At 52.3% G+C, this 22,158-nt stretch overlaps 9 protein-coding genes across 9 annotated transcripts; 5 read left to right on the forward strand and 4 right to left on the reverse strand.

The window, feature by feature from the left end:
• Window positions 1-5: 5 nt before the first annotated feature.
• On the reverse strand, window positions 6-1,316 carry N7510_005632 (tRNA methyltransferase TRM7; the record flags this gene model as incomplete). Its single annotated transcript, XM_056977558.1, has 1 exon — window positions 6-1,316. One exon carries the CDS (start codon window positions 1,314-1,316, stop codon window positions 6-8), a length of 1,311 nt encoding a protein of 436 aa, XP_056833590.1.
• Window positions 1,317-1,489: 173 nt separating this feature from the next.
• Window positions 1,490-3,811, forward strand: mak5 (ATP-dependent RNA helicase MAK5; the record flags this gene model as incomplete). The annotated part of the gene is made up of 2 exons (XM_056977559.1): window positions 1,490-1,732; window positions 1,796-3,811. The coding sequence occupies 2 exons, from the start codon at window positions 1,490-1,492 to the stop codon at window positions 3,809-3,811; spliced, it is 2,259 nt and encodes a 752-aa protein (XP_056833591.1).
• An 853-nt stretch (window positions 3,812-4,664) lies between these two features.
• N7510_005634 (PaaI family thioesterase) lies at window positions 4,665-5,601 on the forward strand (the record flags this gene model as incomplete). Its single annotated transcript, XM_056977560.1, has 2 exons — window positions 4,665-5,510; window positions 5,575-5,601. The coding sequence occupies 2 exons, from the start codon at window positions 4,665-4,667 to the stop codon at window positions 5,599-5,601; spliced, it is 873 nt and encodes a 290-aa protein (XP_056833592.1).
• Window positions 5,602-6,091: 490 nt separating this feature from the next.
• N7510_005635 (HECT-type E3 ubiquitin transferase UFD4) lies at window positions 6,092-11,709 on the reverse strand (the record flags this gene model as incomplete). Its single annotated transcript, XM_056977561.1, has 5 exons — window positions 6,092-6,288; window positions 6,341-10,529; window positions 10,585-11,222; window positions 11,283-11,362; window positions 11,417-11,709. 5 exons carry the CDS (start codon window positions 11,707-11,709, stop codon window positions 6,092-6,094), a joined length of 5,397 nt encoding a protein of 1,798 aa, XP_056833593.1.
• Window positions 11,710-12,931: 1,222 nt separating this feature from the next.
• N7510_005636 (nicotinamide/nicotinic acid mononucleotide adenylyltransferase) lies at window positions 12,932-13,892 on the forward strand (the record flags this gene model as incomplete). The annotated part of the gene is made up of 3 exons (XM_056977562.1): window positions 12,932-13,242; window positions 13,302-13,575; window positions 13,626-13,892. 3 exons carry the CDS (start codon window positions 12,932-12,934, stop codon window positions 13,890-13,892), a joined length of 852 nt encoding a protein of 283 aa, XP_056833594.1.
• A 643-nt stretch (window positions 13,893-14,535) lies between these two features.
• On the forward strand, window positions 14,536-15,896 carry N7510_005637 (Sugar isomerase (SIS); the record flags this gene model as incomplete). The annotated part of the gene is made up of 2 exons (XM_056977563.1): window positions 14,536-14,907; window positions 14,964-15,896. 2 exons carry the CDS (start codon window positions 14,536-14,538, stop codon window positions 15,894-15,896), a joined length of 1,305 nt encoding a protein of 434 aa, XP_056833595.1.
• A 199-nt stretch (window positions 15,897-16,095) lies between these two features.
• On the reverse strand, window positions 16,096-17,092 carry N7510_005638 (class I SAM-dependent methyltransferase; the record flags this gene model as incomplete). The annotated part of the gene is made up of 2 exons (XM_056977564.1): window positions 16,096-16,853; window positions 16,909-17,092. 2 exons carry the CDS (start codon window positions 17,090-17,092, stop codon window positions 16,096-16,098), a joined length of 942 nt encoding a protein of 313 aa, XP_056833596.1.
• A 444-nt stretch (window positions 17,093-17,536) lies between these two features.
• On the reverse strand, window positions 17,537-18,962 carry N7510_005639 (UPF0075 domain protein; the record flags this gene model as incomplete). The annotated part of the gene is made up of 3 exons (XM_056977565.1): window positions 17,537-18,703; window positions 18,756-18,830; window positions 18,882-18,962. The coding sequence occupies 3 exons, from the start codon at window positions 18,960-18,962 to the stop codon at window positions 17,537-17,539; spliced, it is 1,323 nt and encodes a 440-aa protein (XP_056833597.1).
• A 432-nt stretch (window positions 18,963-19,394) lies between these two features.
• Window positions 19,395-21,376, forward strand: N7510_005640 (putative MFS sugar transporter; the record flags this gene model as incomplete). Its single annotated transcript, XM_056977566.1, has 8 exons — window positions 19,395-19,800; window positions 19,848-19,937; window positions 19,987-20,396; window positions 20,452-20,643; window positions 20,692-20,786; window positions 20,847-21,003; window positions 21,058-21,118; window positions 21,171-21,376. The coding sequence occupies 8 exons, from the start codon at window positions 19,395-19,397 to the stop codon at window positions 21,374-21,376; spliced, it is 1,617 nt and encodes a 538-aa protein (XP_056833598.1).
• Between the last annotated feature and the right edge of the window lie 782 nt (window positions 21,377-22,158).

Genomic DNA, 22,158 nt, shown 5'->3' on the forward strand with positions numbered 1-22,158 from the left:
GCCAATCAGGCCCGTCCCAAAGCTCCAAGCTTTGTCCTCCCGTAGGCACCGCCCTTTGCCTTTCTCATCTCCAAGGCCCGCCGATAGGGTGGAGCCGTGGGCGGTTGCACCGGATCTAGACTGACGTGGTCTGGCGGCAGAGTGTAAGATGCGTCAGAGTCCCAGGCGGAGAGATCGCCACAGGCGATAAAAGAGGGGATCCATCGGTTCTCAGTTGCGAATTTGTCAGATGACACTTGCTGTGCTGGTGGTGGATTTGTGGCCGGGTGAAGAAGCCGGACCTCTGTGGTGTGATTGGGCGGAGCAGTACTCGTTGAAGTCGACGATACGCCTGGTTGCTGAACACACCTGGCTTCCGCATTTTCATCTTGTCCATCAGGCACTTGAACACCGACATTGCCATTTTCTGATAGAGACACTGGCGCTGCGGCCCCACCAAAGAGGGGGTTCTTCAATGCCTCCATTCCTGCGACCCCACCATGGCTGACGGGTGGGATGAAGCCCTCACAGACCACGAAAGCTTCGAGGCTGCTTGCACGACTACTCCGTGGCTTCGCTACGCTGACTCGCTCGAACACAGTGCGCAGCTGTGCATAAAGCAGGTCGACATCGCGGCCACGGAAGATTTTGGCCACAAATTTGCCCCCGGGGCGGAGCACGCCTAGCGCCAGGTTGAGTGCTGCGTAAAGCAATTGAGATTGAATATAGATATCGAGGTCATGAAGACCCGTCACATCCGGGGCACCATCAGAGATCACCAGGTCGACCGGGTGAGGTTGTCTGATGGCTGCTGGCGCCGGAGATGGCGAAGCAGAGGAAGAGGTAGATGAAGATTCGTAGGCCTCCGGGTCCAGGGCACGCAGAAGAAGAGGGATAGTCGAGGGGTGGGTGATATCTGCCTTGAGAGTCGTGATGCCCTCGAGGGGCGCCATGGGCTGCAAATCAATCGAGACGATTTTGACATTCTTGCGAGGCTTTAGCTCCGAGTTTGGCGTGACGTCCCTGTTCATCTCAATGTCTGAATCCACTGTTGTGGCACCCTCTTGTAGTGCTTGGCTTTCCCTCCGCTTCTTCTCAATCCATGACCGTCGACCAAAGCTCTCGCCCTTGATAAGCACTCGGCTCAACACTTGGCTCCAGCTTCCCGGTGCAGCGCACAAATCCACGACGCGGGTGACGTTGTCTGGGTTCTCGTACTCGAAAAGATCGAATTGCTCGTCGATCTGGATGAGCTTGAAGGCCGAGCGCGCGCGCCAGTTCTGCTCCTTGGCGAGGCGGTAGTAGGCATCGCGCTTATCCTTGGAGGATTTGCCCATAATGAACCGCAATGGTGAATATAAATGAGAATGATGATGAATAATTAATTCATGGACGTGGGGAGCGATAAGATGCGAAGGCGGCCATTTTTTTCTGCCGCTTTTTTTTTTCCTTTGGCTTCGGTCGTTTCTCCCACATCATCCCATTGCTTTGGCCAAACTCAACCAGCATCATGGGCCAGAAACGAGGGAGCGAATCCAAGACCCAGGCGCTGCAATCAAAGAAGCGCCGGAAGGCCGCCAAGGCCTCTGCAGAGGACGATTCTTGGGACGGACTTGTCGAAATTGATGATCTCAACTGGAAGGAAGTCGCTCTTCCTGATCGACTAGAAGATGCCCATGGGTTTTTTGGGCTCGAAGAGATTGACGGAGTCGACATTGTGCGACCGGAAGGCTCTGGCGAAATCCGATTCAAGGTATGCTGTGACTGAGTTCATTGCCGCAGAGCTGCTGCTGACCAATGCGCTGGTTGTTTATAGGCGAAAGCCGGAAAACCGAAGAAGTCCATTCTGAAGACACCCTCAGTGCCAATCGAAAACAGCGATGCAGAAGAATGGGCGGGTTTTAGTGACGGAGAGTCATCCAATGAGACTGCTGGCCCGGCCCACAATGCGCAAGAATTGAAGGAGGGCAAGGAGGCGAATAGAAAGGAGGCAAAGGAGGCCAAGAAGAAAGGACCCAAAGCCAAAGAACCGGCACAAGATCGGAATATCAAATTGGGTCTCTCATTTGCAGCGCTCCAGGAAACAGAAGACGATGATGGCGTTGATGTATCGACCTGGGATACTCTTGGCCTTTCCCCTGAGCTCTTGACGAGTCTGTCAAAGTTAAAATTTGGCAGTCCGACACCGGTCCAAAAGTCCTGTATTCCCGCGATTTTGAATGGGCATGATGTCGTTGGAAAGGCGTCTACCGGTTCCGGTAAAACTCTGGCATTCGGAATTCCAATCCTCGAATATTATCTCGAGCAACGGAGGGAGGATGACGGCCAAGAAAAAGGCCAATCGTCTCCAATAGCGCTTATACTTTCCCCTACCAGAGAACTGGCGCATCAGCTGGCTAAACATATCGGAGACCTCACTACGAATGCCCCGGACACCGATGCACGAGTTGCTCTTTTGACCGGAGGTCTGTCAATTCAAAAGCAGCAGAGGCAACTTGCCACAGCTGACATTGTCATTGGCACACCGGGCCGAGTTTGGGAGATTCTCAGCACTGGGCAGGGGTTGATCCGCAAGATGCAACAGATTCGATTCCTCGTCGTTGATGAAGCGGACAGGCTCCTCAGCGAAGGAAATTTCAAGGAGGTCGAAGAGATCCTTGCCGCCTTGGATCGGCAAGAAGATGGAGATTCGAACATGGATGACGATGAGGACAAAAAGCAAGAGCCCAAATATCGGCAGACTCTCGTGTTCTCGGCTACGTTCCACCGTGATTTACAGCAGAAGTTGGCAGGGAAACGCCAATGGACTAGCGGTGATCTCCTAAACAAGAAGGAGTCTATGGAGTATCTCCTCAAGAAGCTGAAATTCAGGGAAGAAAAGCCCAAGTTCATCGACGTCAACCCCGTACAGCAGATGGCAGAGGGACTTAAGGAGGGCATTGTCGAGTGTCCTGCGATGGAAAAGGACCTTTACCTCTATTCTCTTCTCCTCTATCATCCCAAGCATCGAACCCTTGTCTTTACCAACTCCATCTCCGCCGTCCGCCGGCTCACCCAACTTCTTCAAAACTTGCAACTCCCTGCACTCGCTCTTCACTCATCAATGGCCCAAAAAGCGCGACTGCGCTCAGTCGAGCGGTTCTCTTCACCTACGTCAAATCCTAGCTCCATTCTTGTGGCTACTGACGTTGCGGCACGCGGTCTCGATATTAAAGGCATCGACTGCGTTATCCACTACCACGCACCACGCACAGCAGACACCTACGTCCACCGATCAGGACGTACGGCCCGCGCGGGAACGACCGGTAAAAGCGTGATCATCTGCGCCCCCGAAGAAGTTGTCGGAGTTGCTCGACTAGCCGCCAAGACGCATGTTCAGAAGTCCAACGGCAACGGACCAACGAAGAAGCTTCCCCTGGAGTCCATTGAAATCGACCGGCGCGTTGTCTCTCGCGTGCGACAGCGAATAAATCTTGCCAAACGCATCACTGACTCCACCATCGCGAAAGAGAAGATCTCTGCGGAGGATAACTGGATGCGAGCTGCTGCCGATGATCTCGGCGTTGAATATGACAGTGAGGAGTTCGATGAGTCGAAGGGTAAGGGTCGGGGTCGTGGTGGAGGACGGCACCAGCGTGACAAGCAGGCTAGTAGCATGACCAAGGCTGAGATGGCTGGACTCAGAGCAGAGTTGAAGCAATTGCTCTCGCAGCGGATCAATATTGGGGTCAGCGAGCGCTACCTGACTGCTGGGCGGATCGATATTGAGGCTCTTCTTCGTGGAGAAGGAAACAAGTCGTTCCTCGGGCACCTTGACCCACTGAACTTCTAACCCTTCTGTGTATATCCTATGTATCCTCCAATATACCAATTCGCCTTGCTTAAGAATCCAAAGGTAGATACTGAAGCTACGGTTCCATAAGAGAGGCCAGGGGAAGAGAGTGAAATGACAGGCAACTATCATGGTTATGTAAATATTGCTTAGGCTGCCTCATATGGAACCTATACGTACAACGCCCACGGTCGATTCCCAATGCTGCCTAGATGCATTATTTAGAGGCATCTCTACAAGAGCATTAACAAAAATTGGCACAATCTCGAGGTCGAGGGCATCAAGCGTAGTCACTCCTATCGTTTTAAACTGCGTCTAATTGATCGAAGCCCTAACTGGCTCATCGGTATCCTTATCGTTGCCGGCATGCCGAGTTGATACGGGCCGAACTACATCCCGATACTCGGCTTCTGCCCCACTATTGAACAGAAAAATCAGTTTGCGGGCTCTGAACAAGAACTCAGGTGAGATGTTCATTTACATGGGAAAATTAAAATACCAAAATATCCTAGCGAATAATATATCCATTTGTCACTGGGGAAAGAGAGGTAGTGGCCTAAAAAAGATCCCGAGTCCGATTGCCGGAAGATCTCGCAGGTCCACTCGGCGCCATAAATCAAAAATTTCCATCGCAAGCCTTGCGATCATTCTTTCACCTAACAGGACTGCCTATATCTAGGTATCGACCATTGTTTGCACCAAGCTAGCTGCTCCGAAACCCGCTTCCACATCTGGATACTCCCTTATTATACTCGACGTCACAACCAGGTACTTGGTCTGAGCGCAGCCTTATGGTCACCGCTAACCCACCCCGTCTTAGATCCCATCAGCGAGGAGTATATACTCTGCCGCAATGTCTTATTTCCCCCGAGCAGCCCGAGAGCTGCTTCGCCAACCATCAATCGCAATTCCTAAAGTCCCATCCTCGCCCTTCGGGCAAATCGCCCATCTACACCAGAAGGGACCTGCACGATCGGCAGTTGTCCACGAACAAGCACTCCCACAAGTCCAAACACAAATCCCTCCAGTCAAAGCGGCACAATCCTCACAAGTTGAGCCAGCCAACATCGACACACTTATCTCCCACATTCCTCTGGTCCAATCTCTGCGCGCAGCACACAAAACCTACAAAGAAACTCGCCCACACCTCGCTATCCCACCACCGATACGGCAGCACCACTTCGTGGGCGGGAGTCTTTCTGGGTCGGGGAAGCTGGCCTTCCAACCGTATATGTGGACCAGCTCTACCCCAGCCTCTCAACAAGAACCAAATTCCAAATCCGGAAAGGGTACATCTAACAGCAACGTGACATCAATCTTCCACATCGGCAGCGATCTATGCGGGCACCCCGGCTTCGTACACGGCGGTCTTCTGACTGTGCTATTTGACGAGGTCTTTGCGCGGTGCGTCTCAGCATCCTTCCCGAGCGGGTTGGGAATGACAGCAAATCTTAATGTGGATTTCCGGAAACCTGCTCTCCCAGACCGTTTGTATGTCCTCCACGCGAAGACAGTCAAGGATGAAGGACGAAAGGCTTGGGTGGAAGGGCAGATGACATATCTTCCCTTGCCGCTGTCTATACCTTTGGAGTTCGGCGGCATTGTTCCCGATGCCACGGAGGCGTTGACGGAAGAGAGTGAAGGAGCTGTTATGGTTGCGGAGGGCAGGGCGCTTTTCGTAGAGCCGAAGTTCGCAGATGTGAGTATTCAATCCTTATTCACTGCCCTGTGTCCAGGTGTGGTCGGCTGACATGATTGAATAGTCCATGGTTTCGATTTATCGGAACTAGACTGTGGAGAGACGAGTTACGATATAATGTTGCTGGGTTCTATAGAGGCGGATTCTAGACAGATACCTTATTATAATAAACACTATAATGTTTCTTGCAAGTGCCACCTATCGCGGTCTCAGGGACCACGTATATCTCTACGAGGGTTAACCAGCTGAAAAGGAAAGATCGTCCATTGCTATCTAATACCGGGATGATAAAGGCTTGTCCCTCACCTTGATGACGCCGATCAACCCAGATGGCATAAAGAATCAAGGAACAAAACAAACGCCCGGTTGAAACAAATTTGGGGGAGTGGCGAAATGGGAGGGGGATACAATCCGGAAAAGTGTAATCAGGTCATCGCATCATGAGAAAAAAAAGCACGTTCGCTTTCAGTCTTCGTCAGAGAAGACGCGGTATGAAAATCATTGAATTTAGCAATGCCGGCAGTGCCAAGTGGTAGAGCAGAGGGGAAGGGGGGAAGGGGAAGAGGACCGAGGTATGTAATTTACGACAGGTGGAAAGCACCCTGGCCCTCTTTGATGGCGACTGACAATCGCTCCTTCAGGAAGTCCAGACTGCTGTAGTCTGGCAGCTTGAGGTAGTTGACGCAGGTCATTACGCTGGGAAGATAGTCATCGGGTGTGTATGGCGGTTCGCTTGGGCGGCAGACGACCGTGAAAATGGGGGTAAGACTCTTGAATCCTGCATTTCAACGTTAGTCTCAGCTGATCACCTAAACTGTTAGAAGACTTACCGCCGATGGGTAGTTTCGGGCTACCCGTAACAAACTGCAGGAAATCTCGGCGCTGCTGCTTGCCCATCTCGCTCATGGTCTGGAGCAGGTTACGCACACTGCGGCTGTCCATGTTGAAACCGTGATCGGCCTTGATTGAGTCTGTGAGGGTTTCGATGGTCCAATCCTCTTCAGCCTGCCCGAACAACATGACAAGTTCGTTCGGGGTGAATGCCCGAAGGGCAGAGTAAAGGAAGACTTGGGAAAATCCGGTTCGGAAGGCATCCACCTGGCGCCGAACACCGCTGCCCAGTGTCATGTCCACAACTCTGTCAACATAGGTGTCGACATTCTCTATGGACAGCGGAACGTTGGAACCATTTGGAATCAGGTCAATGTTGGGGTAGCCTGGCAGTGTAAAGTCAAGGCCCAGATCGTCGACAGAAACACCATCAATCAGCACCTCCTGCAGCGCCTTGGTTTTCTCTGAGGAAGACATTGACTTGCTCTCTTCAATGTCGCTCTTGGCACTGGCAAATCGTTGCAGCATGATCAGCGACTTGGCAAGGTCCTCGTCCACTGCCTTGACAGTACCGAGCGACGGGGCGACGGAAGAAAGATTATCTGCAATTCTGAAGAAGGCCGGGTTGAAGGAGATATCGATAATCCTGGAGTCGAGCATGGAGCGCGCAACAAATTTGCCCAGGATCTTGAAGATATTCAGCTGCTTCTTGCCAGATTCCGAAGCAGCTTGCTCATCGCTTATGGGCGCCGGGAACAGACCTCGTTTGCCATATGCGTACTCCCCTGCGGAGTCGCCATCGTTCTCTCTCCAAATCTTAAGTTTCTTCTTCGAGAATTCCTTGGACACCGTAGAATAGAACTCAAGAGTGGGACCCAAGCCAGTTCCCACTTCCTCGAAGTACTCCACTTCCAGAATGCTTGCTGAAGACCCGTAGAGCTCCATTACCTTCATTGCAGAGTCGAGGATACGTGTCCGTGAGATTCGCACCTTTTGACGTTGGAGACGACCAAGGAACGGCCTGTCATCGCGTCGCAGATCACGGCGGCTATCCTCCCCGCTCTGAGAGTTGTGCCATCTCATCATCGCCCGAGAATAGCCAAATGCGGTAGACTGCAAGAACAGATGCCTGGTCTCGAAGGGGAACAGGAATGGGAACAGTCGAGATAAATCTTCACTCCAGCTGGGGAGGCAGCTGCTCGCCACAATCAAAGGCTCTTCCAGTTGCCGGTTCATCTTGGCTGTGAGCTTGGTATTGATGAATTGGGCCAAGGGCTCCGGCGTAATGGTAGGAAGATCTCGGGACACGGTAAGAATGTCATCGATTGTGGCATTCATTTCATGCAGTACACGGAGGAGACGAAGAATTGACGCAGTGATGGTGTCCTTATTCAAGGAAGAGGGCATTTCAAGGCTATTTCCCTGAGCCGAAAAGTCGGGCATGCTAGTCGTAAGAGTGGACGGCTCCGGTGGCGGCGGACCAGGAACACGTTTGAAAGTGACAGTGTGAACAGCAGACCAGACATTTCTGGCATAGCCTTCGCCCACGTGTTCACGATTATGATGAACAGCACGATAGACGGTGGTCTCACTTGAGATAGGCTTGCCGTCCACACTGAACTCAATATGCCAGTCCTGGGGAATCGAGGCCATCGCAGCGGCGTAGGAAGAGAAGGGGCGCCCAGCAGTAGCCAAAGAGCTGCCACCCATGGGGGTAGATGAAGCAGTATTTGGAGCCGACGAAGACGGCTTGGAAGCCGGAGTAGACTGAGAGGGAGTTCCCACTCGAGTCCCATCCTCTTTCCGGGCCGTAACCTTGCCAGAGGATCCAACCTCCATATTGACGGCCGTGGGATCATGAACATTGTCATCCTCAAGGTCGTTTTCAAGATCGTCAACGATAGCGTTGAGCTCCTCATCCTCATCAGGTTCATCAATCTCGTCTTCATCCTCGCTCAGTTGTCTTTCGTCAGCACACTCAAGGGGCTCGTCATCATGCTCTCCGTCCTCCTCCTGGAGAGGGGAACGGAGACGAGATTGCTGGGTAGGAGCCGTCCGATCGTCATCAGTGGGTTCGGTTGCTTGACCACGCGCGCCTCCAGTGCGGGTTGGAAGATTGCCACCCAGCTGTGATCTAGGCGAGTTGGACGCAGCAAGCTGGTCGCGAATCCGAGCAGCGTTAGCGATCTGAGAAAGAATATTGTCTCTAGATCGTGACTGCCGAGGACGCTCTGACATGGTAATTCGTGGCTGCAGGAAATCTTCGAGGGCCTTGAACGTAGCAATGGCATGGATCGAGACCATGATGTTTCTGTACGGGCGAGGCACCTCAGACCCATCCTCAGCAACGAGTTTTAGCCGAAGCTGTTTGCCCAGCATGTACGTCGCGTTGCTGCGGGTGTTCTCCAGTGAGTTGTGGCTGACAGTGATCACCTCAAAATGTTCAGTTCGGCTCAACAGGTCCTGCAGCTTTCGAATCAGAACACTGAATGGTGTGGTTGCGGTACTTTGACTCTGGGCCTTCTCAGAAATGGATGCGCCCATAAATGCCTGCAAAAATGCAGCTCGCGCATTGCGAATGCCTGGAGCCTGCAAGTTACCAAGAACATCCAGCAGGACTTGGATAATGCCAGAGTTAAGCAGCTCCGAACTCGTAATGCTTTCCAGAGCATCCCCATCGAAGTAATATGCCAGTTTCTGGAAAAGAGAAAGGCCCTTTTTGTTTCCGCGATTGGAGAAACATTTCTCGATGTCGGCAGCCAGCGATTGAAGCTCGGTCAGAATCTTCATAGCCGCCGCCCGAACCGCACCACCGTTGGTGGCTTCATACATCTTGAGGAAAGCACGAGCATCATGAATAACAATGTCGTTGATAGCAGTGTCCATTTTCTTGAGATCCTGGCGTCCAGAAATTGACGAACTGTCTGATTCCGACAGATCGTCGTTGTCCTCGTCCGGATCATCATCCTGATCATCGTAATCATCGGCATCCTCATCTGCGGAATCATTGTCTTCCTCGGCTGCCGGCTTGATTTCATGAGATGAGTCAGCTGGTGGTTCAATAGCCGCAGCGCCGGAAGAGCCAGGGAGATCTTTGCCATTTGAAAGGAGTCCCTCTGATAATTTGACAATTTCGGATATGACCCCTTCGCGATGGAACTGGTGCTGATAGACGTGCTCGAGTCGCTGGAGGAGCAGCTCGGAGCACCGAAGAGCCAACGCAACCAGAGACGGATGGTCCTTTTGAGAAAGAATGGCAGCAAGGAAAGAGGCATACGGCACTGTACGCAAAGCGTCTTCAATGAGGGTAGGCTCCAGGATGTGCAGCATCTTTAGCTGTGCAATAAGAACCTTTTGCCGAACATTGAGATTGACCGTACTGGAGAAGGCGTCGGTTAAAGTCGGGAACAGTATCGTAGCAAACCGCTTGAGTTCTGACTTGCTCTCGGCCAACAACTTGCGCCTCTCCTCTGCGGTTTCTTTTGACCTGGACGACTTCAAGCTGACAGACATGCTATTGTCAAGATAGGAGCTGAGCACGGTATCTGTCCGCGAGCCCTCACGGTTGGGAATGCCTGGCAGCAGCTCGCAGATAACATTAAGTGTCTCGAACACCTGCTCACGCGGCCGGTGAATCAATGCCTGCATGACCAAAACACTGTCCATCTTGACGGCCGTGTTATCCACGTCTTGAGGGGGGGAGACGCCTGTCAGAATTTGGTAGAGGGTATCGACCACGTCCATTGTGAGCAATTCATTCGACAGTCGAGGGCTGGCCTTTGCTGTGATAGCCAACACGCGAAGGAATTGAGTGTGGACATGAGGACCAATCAAATTTGTAGTCCCCGGAAGCAAGAGTCGGAGAATGGCTTTCAGCATGGCTGGTTCAATCAACTCCTCCAGATTTGTATGGCGATGTTTGAAACTCTCAACGATACGCGAAACACATAGACAGCCCTGCTCGACAACTTTCGGATCATTGCTCGAGAGAACATTGAGAAGAGTGGGCATCACATCTCGAACAACGGGGAACGAATCGTGGGGGAGATTGCGACAGCAGTTGGCCGCTGTTGTCACAGCAGTGCGTTGGGTACTTGTCGGGAAGAAATCCAGGTAAGTCAGACAAGCCGTGAGCCCGCCTTCGCGTACGATGGACGCAGGAAAATCGACTGAGATTTTGGCCAGAGTCTAGAAGAAAGCAACGTCAGTCATAAATCGAAGGCAAAAGATGTCCAACTCTCACGCTTAAGGCCTGCTCGGCGAGGTCAATGAACTGTATATCCAGGAGTTTTTGACACAAGATGGGCACTGCCCCCCCGTAGACAACGTTAGCGACAGAGCCACGCAAAGCCTCCATGAGGTTGGCAAGACAGCGACAGGCAAGCAGCATAATCTCCGGATTCTCTTCGCCAAACTGGTTTGGCTGCATAAGTGCCACCAGCTCCTTCACGTACGGATCGGGCGAGAACTGGCCCGACAAATTATCTTCGTTCGACACCAGCAGGAGGTCCGACAACTCCTGGAGGGCGATCAGTTGAACGGAGGGATCATCCTTTTCCCTCAGATTACAGAGAATATCTCGAAGGCGTGAAGACATGCCAGACATCATGCCACTGAGGGCACGAAGGGTACTCTGCAAACCCATAGGGCCCCGGCTACCGAATAGGCTGCTATGGAACGGGTCCAAATCTTCCTCGTCGAAAGCCGAGGGATTGGTGTCATCATTGCTATCTCCCGTTGGGGACGCTTCCCGTTCTTCTTTGTAATCATGTTCCTCCAGATCCTCCTCCGCATCTCGCATTAAGACGTCCGGGTTTGCCTTTGCAGAGCGCTTCTTCTGTCGCCGGGGTGGAGGAGACTGCGTTGCTCCAAGTCGATCTGCTACAGGCAGATGATGCCGTTAGTATTGAGAAACTATAATAGGATATCTTATTCGCTTACCATTTCGGCTCGTTTTTCGACTCGGAGCGGGTGGAGACGTAGCGTTCTTGGAAGACTCCTCCGATGGTCGTGACGACGGACTATTCAGGTACAGTTAGCTTCTCCTTCGGTTTCCAAAAGGGTCTTAAACCCACCCCGGTTGTGACATGGCTGGGCGGCTGCGGGCGCCTCGGCGAGCAACTGCGGCAGCAGGGCCAGCAGAAGTAGCCGATTGCGAGGCTGTGGTCCGCTGTCTCTTGGATCTCCGCGGGGGTGAAGGTTGTGCTGGCTGGTCTGGGATATCAGAAGGGCGGTCGCGACGTGAGGAGATCTTGCGTTTTCGAGATGGAGCCGAGCCAGCGGCCGAGATGGGGGCAGCACCGGAGTCGGTGGAGGGAGGAGGATCTGCAGCGGTTCTCGCGGACGAGCGAGTGGTTCTGGATGACATGAGAAACTGGCCTTCTTAGGATCTCGATGGGTGGATGACGTGAGAAGAGAGGGTAAGGAGACAACACCGAGGTAGGTAGTTGGGAGAGAGAGATGACGAAGGAATGTGGAATCCTCCCGCAGTCCGGAGAATCCACGCCGAGGAAGTGGAGCAGGACCGCGGCCAAGGTGGGTAGAAAAGGGACGAAGGAGAGAGTTCGGTCGTCCACGGGGTTCTCGCAGGGTGGGAATCCCGTGGAGATCGAGGGTCGGGGGGTTGGGGATAGATAGGTCAAGTCACGGCGAAGAGAGAGGAAAGTACCTCAGGGCAGGAGAGGTGGCAGCTCCCGCGGGAGAGACGGTGGGATAGTCCTCAAGGGGGTCCTGGCGGTTGGCGGAGGGCCTTTGCCTGGCCATAAGTCGTTGGGGAGAGGGGGTTGGAGGAGCTGGGATTGGGTTGTGGTCAACACCGTTTCAACCCGCCATCCGGACACCAGTCGAAGGCTAGCCGAGACGGGCGAGAGGATGAGTAGGTCTGAAGAGTGGAAAGCTTTGGCAGCACAAAGAGAAAAGAGTGGATGGGAGGGAGATGATGGACGAGTAGGGATGAAGGGGAGGAAGAAGATGTGATGTGGTGGAGGATGTGGTGGTGACGACGGGAGTCGGGAGAGAGTGCAACATTCGTGCCTGGCTGCCTTAGTGTTCAAACGCCCTCTTATTATCGTTACTACTCCCTAGGTAGCGATATCCTTCCTATTCCAGCCAACTATTTCCATTCTGCCCAGTCTCCGATCGGGCATGAACTGGCGAGCGCTGCTCCGCGGATCATAGTCCGGGTCCTAGTAGTTACCTAACGACGGTAACTACTATATACTAACTACCGTGTAGGTAGTATATACCTCCTACATGTAGATACCGGTATTCTCATCATTCATAATCCTCATCACCGAGACATAGTATTTAATCGAATCTAATCATCTGTTGTTGTCCACTCTGGTTCGGTGGTCTAGTTCTGTCTCTCTTGACTCACCGAACACTTCCCTTTCCTCCTCCTCCGCCTTCGGCTGTTTCGCCCCTTCGATTTCGCCATCGCTTTTCTTTCCGCCTACTCTTCCCTCTCTCAATCTCTCTCCTTCTCTCCCACATTTCTCTCACGTCCCCTACGAAATTGTCCTCTCTTACCCCAGATTCCTCCCGGAATCCCTTTCCCAAACGGCTGTTCCTACCCCGGCCCCTCCCCCGCCATGGCGACGGAAATGATCGGAGGGCAGAGTGATGATGTCCACCAACCTCCAGCCCATATCCCCCCAGCCCCGATGGAGGACTACGTCTTCCCCGAACTGCGCTTGAAGCGCAAGATGGCCGACCCCGAGAAGACACCGCTGATGCTAATCGCGTGCGGCTCGTTTTCACCCATCACCTACCTTCACCTGCGCATGTTCGAGATGGCCGCGGATTATGTCAAATTCAGCACCGACTTTGAACTCCTCGGAGGATATCTCTCGCCAGTGTCTGATGCATACCGCAAGGCTGGCTTGGCCAGTGCCGAGCATCGGTAAGGAAATCTTGCTCTCGGAGCCGGTCGCACTGGAGCGCTGATTATAAATCCAACAGAGTCGCAATGTGTCAATTGGCAGTAGACCAAACATCCGACTGGCTGATGGTCGATACGTGGGAGCCGATGCAAAAGGAGTATCAGCCCACCGCCGTGGTGCTGGACCACTTTGATCACGAAATCAACACCGTCCGGGGAGGCGTGGATGCCGGAAATGGAACCCGGAAGCCCGTACGGATTGCTCTGCTGGCGGGCGCGGACCTGATCCACACGATGTCTACTCCTGGTGTTTGGAGCGAGAAGGATCTCGACCACATTCTGGGCAAATATGGGGTATGTGGGCTGCCTGTTCTTCTTGTTTCGTCTGCTAATCATCGCATCAGTCTTTCATTGTGGAACGCAGCGGTACCGACATCGATGAGGCGCTGGCGAGCCTGCAGCCCTGGAAGGATAATATCTATGTGATTCAGCAGCTCATCCAAAACGACGTCAGTAGCACCAAGATCCGGCTCTTCCTCCGGCGGGAGATGAGCGTGCGCTACCTCATCCCCGTGCCCGTCATCCACTATATTGAGCAACACCATCTGTACGAAGATGACGGCACAGCGGAGAAGGGCAAGGAACGGCAGGACGCAGGGAAGTCGGGTTGATGCCCAACCACCCATTGCAACCAGCGATACGCAAGATACGATACCCTCTGCCGGCGGGAGGTGAAGCGACGACATGACAATGATTTTTTCCCTTGGCGTTTTCCAGGAAGTGGACTGGCGGCTGTCTCACCTGCTTGATTATTCTTTTTCCGATGTACATAATGCCTCGTTCCAGCCTTGATTGATATACCCTCTGTACATATGACGAGGATAATTAGACCTGCCTAGACCCGTCACGGTGTGGGAGTATATGTATCCGCTGTAGTAGATCGGAGTTACTCGATCGGGCATCTAAGGATTCACCATCGGAGATTCGGATGACACCATCTGGGCATCTTACGGATGTATACTATCTGCAATAATCCTATCCGGGATATATTATAAATAGAGGCTGTGTAGAATTTAACGAATGGTACCCAGTCAATGTACGAATATCCTCCTCACTACTAGTATGTCTGATCCGTTATCATCCTTTATCGATCACCTCCGATCTTCCTTCGCCTCCACAATTTCCACTCCTTCAACGCAGCCCGTGTTGGTCTGGGCAGCCTTCGTCCATCAGCCGAGATAAATTGGTCTGACTCTCCCTAGCCCTCTCCATGATGGACTATTAGCCCTTCTTCTCTCTCTCCCCCTGCCCTCCATGTCCTCCCACAACGGCCTCTCGCCCTGGCCACTCACCCCACCAGATCAGAGCGATCCTCATTCTTCCCCGACAAATCAAGATGTCTCCACCGTGGTAACAGCCATCCACGTCCTCTCCACCGAGCGAGCCGCCCTCGCCCACCTCGAACACATCTACCAGACCGATGCACGGGCACAGCAGGATCTCGCCCGAGCCGTGGAGCAGATCGCGCGCAGCGTGCGCGAGGGCGGGAAGTTGGTAGTTTGTGGAGTGGGCAAGAGTGGCAAGATCGGGCGCAAGATCGAGGCGACGATGAATAGTTTGGGGGTGTATAGTGCGTTCCTGCACCCGACGGAGGCGCTGCATGGGGATCTGGGATTGGTGCGGCCGGTAAGCCTGATCTCCGTCCATTGTGCATGGATAGGGCTGACTGACTCGGGATCTAGAGTGATACAATGCTCCTGATTTCTTTTTCAGGCCGTTCGCCTGAGTTGATTGCTCTGTTACCGCATATTCCGGCCTCGGTCCCTGTCATTGCGCTTACATCTCACACTTCGCCATATACATGTCCCTTATTGTCTCTGCATGGTCCGTCTGGGATGGGAATTCTGCTTCCTGCCCCTATTCATGAAGACGAGGGGTTATCTTTTGGTGTGGGTGCGCCGACTTCATCTACAACAGTGGCTTTGTCGTTGGGAGATGCATTGGCCATCGCTACAGCACGGAAACTTCACACGACACCCGGCAAAGGTCCAGCAGAAGTCTTCCGAAGTTTCCACCCTGGTGGAGCTATCGGGGCAGCGACAGCCGCAGCAAACACGCCGACGACCGCGCCACCCAGCGATACAACGACGGCATTTGACTCCCCTACTTCCTCCGTTTCGACCTCCTGGGATGACCCCGCCGGCGGCACTATGATCCCATGTTTTTCGTTGCAACCACCGCCAAAACCTCGTCAGATTCCTCGATCCATGCTCGTTCCTATAGATCAGATCCCCACAGTGCCTCTTTCATCCGCATTGTCACCTCATGATATCCGCTTGCTCGACATACTTCTCACAGCAATCCAACATCCCGACGCCAAGTCCTGGGTATTTCTATCTTCGTCGGATATTGTGCCTCCACGGCGATTTCGCTCTGTTCTCGCACAGTACGATAACGTGGATAGGCGCGTTTGCCAGATAGATACTAAAGTGTCTGTACCTCGAACAGAATGGTTGCTGGTATCAGACTCGACGTCCCTGGAGGAACTGCGCCAAATGATCTCCACATCCCGAGACGGGCCTGACCCGGTCTCTGTCATTGCGGTGGTAGATGATATTGCAAATATGACCAGGTGCATCGGGGTGATGGAGGCGGCCGATCTGTGGGATGAATGATTTTGTTGAATCTTGTATATACTATCTGCATGGTTGCATCTGGTTGACGATGTTATGCTCCTTTCACTTCTGTCTTTTCTGCATTGGATTTAGATCATGGCATTGAACAGTCCTGCCATGTTTTGTTGGATTCTCTATTGTTAATACAGAGACAATGCAATAGCTAGGTAAAAATACATTTTATACACTCCCTTCAAAATCAAGCCTTGTGAATGGGCTTAATTCCCTTATGAATTGCCGCAATTCCACCCGTCAAATTCTCATACCCTTGCCCCGGAATCATAAACCCAGCCTTCTGGATCATACCCCGGAACTCCTCCTGGCTAGGAAACCGCTCAATGCTCTCCACCAGATACTGGTAACTATCGCGGTCACCAGCGACGATCTGCCCGATGAGGGGGATAGCACTGAAATTCCAACGCTTATACACCGCATCAAAGAGCGGGTTATCGACCTTGCTGAACTCCATGCACGCAAAAACACCGCCAGGCTTAAGAACCCGGAAGGCCTCATTCAGCGCCGCCTGCTTATCCGTGAAATTGCGAATCCCAAAGACAACGGTGTACAAATCAATCGAGTCCGACGGGATGGAGGGTATGCTTTCGGCGTTGGCTTCGAGGAAGGAGAGGCGCGGCGTGTTGTAGTAGGGTGTTTGTACGGAGCGCTTGCGACCCTCAGCGAGCATGGAGGCATTGATATCGCTGATCGTCACGCGGGTGTCGAGATCGTGGTTGATGTTTGTGGCGTGGTCGAGCATGCGGAAGGCGATGTCGCCGGTCCCGCCGGCGATGTCGAGGATGTTCCAGCCCTTTTGGGCGGAGGGGTCACGCGCGGGCAGGGAGGAACCTGGGTTGAGGGAGCGCACGAAGTGGTCTTTCCAGAGACGGTGGATACCCAGGGACATGAGGTCGTTCATCGTGTCGTAGGAGGCTGCGACGGAGCTGAAGACGGCACCCACTGGGGGTCTCGGTCAGCCCCATTGCTGTCACTCGTAAGCAGATTGTAGACATACCTCGCGACTCCTTCTCGGATTCGGGCACATTGGTGAACCCAAAGTGTGTCATGCGTTCATCCTGTTGGGGCTTCGTCTGCTCCCGGACGATGGGTGCGCACGAAAAACAGCGGTAGGAAGCTGGAGCATGGAAGACATGCCGGGTGGTGCCAGATCGCAGGGCGCGAACGAGGCGTGGTGACATTGTGAATTAAGTAGTTGTGTAGATAGGCAGGTAGTTGGAGCAACAGGGGTTTTGCCTGCCACCGACGATCCTGCCTGACTTTTCCGCTACGGGACCCACCTCGGCCTGACAGTGTCTAGAGTAAACAGCTGGTACGTATAGGTATAGGGAATAATAGCAACAGTTAATGAGGTCGGATTTATTGGGTGGGTTGCAGTTTGAACAAATTACTGGAGACTTCCTATGAAGACATGGTGTTACTCTAACAAGAAAATGTATGTATATAGAGCAGTCTGTCCACCTATTGGACAATGAAGTATAAAAACACCTGGAATATGATTCCTAATCTTATGAATAACGGATTGTGTGTACTTGTCAATCCCAATCATCAATAAATACATACATACTCCCAGAACGACGCCCGTTAAGGTCCATTCTATGCAAGGACCGGATCGATTCACCCAATCACCACTTGTTGTTGAACACTTTTCCATCAACATAGTTCACCAGCTCCTTAACCGGAGAGAGGTGATCATGACCCGCACCAAAGAGCATACCCTGGCGCAGAACCTTGCGGTAGTTCTTGCCCGGAGATACCTTTCCAAGCACGTACTCCTGGCGAGTCTCAACGCGCGTGGGGACGGGAATAGAGCGGCCCACAACGGCCTCCATACCCTGCCAGGCAAAGGTGATGGCCTCCTTTGCACCAGCGGGAATCCCGGCTTCGTCTAACATCATAATGCGGGTGTTGGGATAGTTCTTCTGGATGAACGCCGTGATATTCGGGTTGTATGCACCACCGCCGCACATGAAGATCTCCGCAATCTCCAGATCCTTCGGTGCATAGCGACGGTAGTGGTCCACGATGGCCTGGGCCGTGACACGGGTGATGGTGGCCACCACATCATCAGCACGAAGACCCTTGGCCTCGGCCTTGGTGATCAGCTCATGCGCGAGGGTGTCGCGGAAAACTTCACGCCCGGTGGTCTTGGGAGGGTCCAGGTCAAAGTATGGGTGGCGTAAGAAGTCGTCGACGAGCTCCTGGTCAACGGTGCCACGCGCACCCATCTCGCCGTCCTTGTCGTACTCACGTTCGCCGTTAGTGTAGTGGCGCACCACGGCGTCGATAAACACATTGCCTGGGCCGGTATCAAAGTCATAACATTCGTCCACGCCGCCGTGAGTATCTGGCGGAATGAAGCACACATTGGCGATGCCGCCGATATTCTGGCATGCCCGTAGTTTAGTTGGATGGTGCAGCACCAGCGCGTCGAAGAATGCAATCAGTGGAGCGCCCTGGCGTCCGGCAGCCTGATCACTGACACGGAAGTCTGTAACCGAGGTGATCCCGGTGCGTGAGGCCAAAAATGAGCCCTCGGCCATAGTAAGCGCGCTCCGAGTCTCCCCCGGCTCGGGCATGGAAAGCAGCCAGATAGTCTGGCCGTGGGAGCCCAATACATCGATGGTGTTGATGTCGACCTGATAGTCCTTGCAGAATTGATGAACCGCAGATGCAAACGTCTCGCCCAGTATGACATTCACTTCTGACAACTCGGAGGGCGAAGTCTGGTTATGCAGAATCATGTTCATTACCCGCTTCTTGATTACCGGCTCCAGTGGGATTTCCCCATACTGTACAGAGTTACGTATTAGTAGTGCTTTGCGGATGTCAGAAAATACTCACCTTGAGCAGTTCAAAGTGCATTGGCGACTCGGGAGTCTCCTGGCGGAAGCGGCAAAGAGCACAGTCGATACCGTCCTTGATTAAATGTGAGCTTCATCTTCCTATAACGGAAAGAACAATACTCACCATCGACGTCCCGCTGTTCAAACCCAGGACAGTAATGTCCAAGGCATGGCCGGAGGTGCCGTTGACTGTGTTTGATGTCATTTGAGATTTACTATACGAAGCCAACAGCAATATCGGAGGAATCGGAGAAAGCCATGAGGGAGCACTGGGTCTTATTTAATGAAACCTTGAACCCACACCCCATCGCTAAAACGACCGGATGGTGGAGAACACATGCCCAGCGCAAATCGACATCACTTTTGACATCCAATTGGCCTGATCCCCGAGAATGCCGTTTCGGTTGAAGGGGTGATCGGCAAAACGCTTAATTCCCGCTCACGGCGAGACACCGAACAAGGGCTCACCATTCGAAAGCATGGGTAAACGGCTATACGCTTGAATAAATCGTGGAGGAAGCTCGTCCCCACGCTTCGTAATATCAAGCGCATCCCGATCAACTGGGGACGCTCCGCTTTATATATGATTCGAGATCGCCCGATGGCAACCGGCCGATGAACTGCCGGGCACAGCGACATGGGCTACACGACTCTGTGGAAACGGCTCTCGCCACGGCAACTGAATGTTGCCATCCAGACTTTATCACTAATTTCGATCTTTTTCGAGGGCTATGACCAAGGTGTCATGGGCGGCGTCAACGCCTCGCCCGACTACGTGACCACGGTGGGCATCGGGAAGCCGGATGGCACCGTGACAGACACCACGCACCAAGGCGGCATCGTCAGTGTCTACTACTTCGGCGCTATCTTCGGCTGCTTTGCTGGTGGCTGGCTGGCAGACCGAATCGGTCGAATTAATGGCCTTTTGATTGGCGCGTTGTTTGCTTTGGTCGGCGGCGCCTTGCAGTCTGCTGCTCAGAACTCAAATTTTATGATATGTGCTCGAGTGGTGACGGGAATTGGCACTGGAGGCAAGTTTATGGGTGTTTAGAAAGGTGCCTCATACTAACTCTCATCATTGCAAAAACAGCCCTCACCGGTATCACCCCTGTCTTGGTGTCGGAAACCTCTTCGGCAAACCATCGCGGGGGGTTTCTCGGATACGTCTTCATTGCCAACTGTGAGTTGAACCAAATACCATTGTGGCAGACATTTCTAATTTCATCTAGACCTAGGAATATCTATCGCGTATTGGATCTCCTTCGGCCTCGCCTTCGTCAACAATGGATACTCAGCTGTGCGATGGAGGTTTCTCCTGGCCTTCCAGTGTTTCCCTGCCCTCATCCTTGTCAGCTTTATCAAAATGCTGCCGGATAGTCCCCGATACCTTGCGTCCGTTGGTCGGAATGAAGAGGCGCACGATCTCTTGCAGCGTATTCGCAACCACAAGGCCACACCGGAAGAGATTGATCGGGAATACTTGGAAATTATCACTTTGGCAAAGGACTGCCAACGCAGTTCTCCCATCCAGTTTGCAAAGATATTGCTTGGGAAGGGTTCAAAGACCCATGCAAACTTGGGCCGACGAGCCTGGCTCTGTATCTGGCTTCAGATCATGGCTTCCTGGACTGGTATCACAGTGCGTATATCCCGAATTTTCTCTCAGATCTTTATTAACCTACGTTGCAATCCAGGCCGTCACTGCATATTCCCCGGTCCTTCTGCGCCAAGCTGGATACAGCACCATCAAGCAGAATGGTCTGGCTGGAGGCCTTAATACAATTGGAATTATCGGCACAATTATCAGTGCTCATATTGTTGATCGCCTAGGCCGCCGTCCCTGTCTGATGGGTGGCGCGGCTGTTTTGTTCGCTGTCAATCTCATTGTATGTATCTGTCTCTCTATGTGTTGTCTATTGCTAACTGTATTCCAGGCTGGAGCTGTGTATGAAGGCTCGTTGCATAATCCGGAGAAGGCCGCCCAGTACGCCCCTGGTGCTGTGACCATGCTGTTCTTGTTTAACATTGGGTGGGTTATCTATACACCACTTCGAACCCTTTTCTTAACTGACATGATGGGATTTGACAGTTATGCTGCTACCTGGGGGACCGTCGCATTCCTAATTCCCACAGAGATCTTTCCTAGCGAACTGCGAGCCCAAGGAAATGGCTTTGGGATTACTGGATGGGCCATTGGCGTGGGAATGACTACTTTGGTCAACCCGATCATGTTTGATACTATGAAGGTATGTTTGCCAAGTAGTCTTTTGCTATTGGCGCCGCTGACCATCTCATCTTAGAGCCGAACATACTTTCTCTTTGCTGGTCTCAATCTCATTTGGATCCCCATTGTCTACCTCTGTGAGTCTGGCCCTGGAATACCTAAAAAGATGCAAGCTGACAATTGGTTTAGTCTACCCGGAGACTCGTAACCGCTCCTTAGAATCGATTGAAACACTATTCTCGACTTCAAGTCCCTTCTACTGGAAGATGGAGAAAGCATATGAACTGCATGGTGATGTTCTGGCCGAACACAGAGTCAACAAGGGCGGAGCTCCTGATGCTGGAAAGAATGCGCGGACTTCTTCTGAGAAGCCAAAGGTGGAGAGGATTGTGTAATACCACTTGTATCTTGTACATTATAGGGAGGGTGTTCTTGGTTGGTTGAATTTGGTTCTGTGAACGGGACAGAAGGGAATAGATATAGAAAATCCATAGTTCCAAACGAGCTTATTGATCCCGCATGCAATCCTTCGATGTGTCACGAGATCTCAAAAGAGCGTTAGAGCAATACCCTCATGGAGTTTACTTGATCCTAGGTACGACCGCCCTTAATCAGTGTATAACTTGTAACCTAACTAACTAGATGAGATAAATTACAACTCGATATCTCAACAACAATAGCTTTTTATAGTATCCTCATAGTATTTAGATCATATCTAACCTATTTCTGAGATTTAGACACTGTGAGATTCTGTTCAAATATATATATCTAGCGCATGCACTCCTATATTTGTTAGTAATGCAATAAATGTCTGTTGAACTTTGTTTTCACTTCGTTTGTACTATTGATGACGCATAATAGTTTTCTACTAATAATAACATACAAGGAACTTGTGGTTATTGAAAAATTGAGTTACGAAAATCATGTTTTTACTATGGTTGTTTTGGGGTGCGGCGCTCCCTTCTGGATTACATTACTTACGGGTTCCAGGTGATCGTGCGCCAAAAAACACCTGATGGTGGGTCAAACGGAAAAGCTCCCTCACATACCCGCTGACTAAGAACGCGTGACTTCATACTTGCTGACTCATCTCCTCAGTGCGGTCTCGCGGTTCTCTTCTTTTGTTCCACTGCACTTACTTTCTTGAGACAAGAATTAATCGCAAGGGGGGAACTTA

The sequence above is a fragment of the Penicillium lagena genome (assembly GCF_028827675.1).
Source record: "Penicillium lagena strain IBT 129212 chromosome Unknown utg000003l_segment0_segment0, whole genome shotgun sequence".
Lineage (NCBI taxonomy): Eukaryota > Fungi > Ascomycota > Eurotiomycetes > Eurotiales > Aspergillaceae > Penicillium > Penicillium lagena.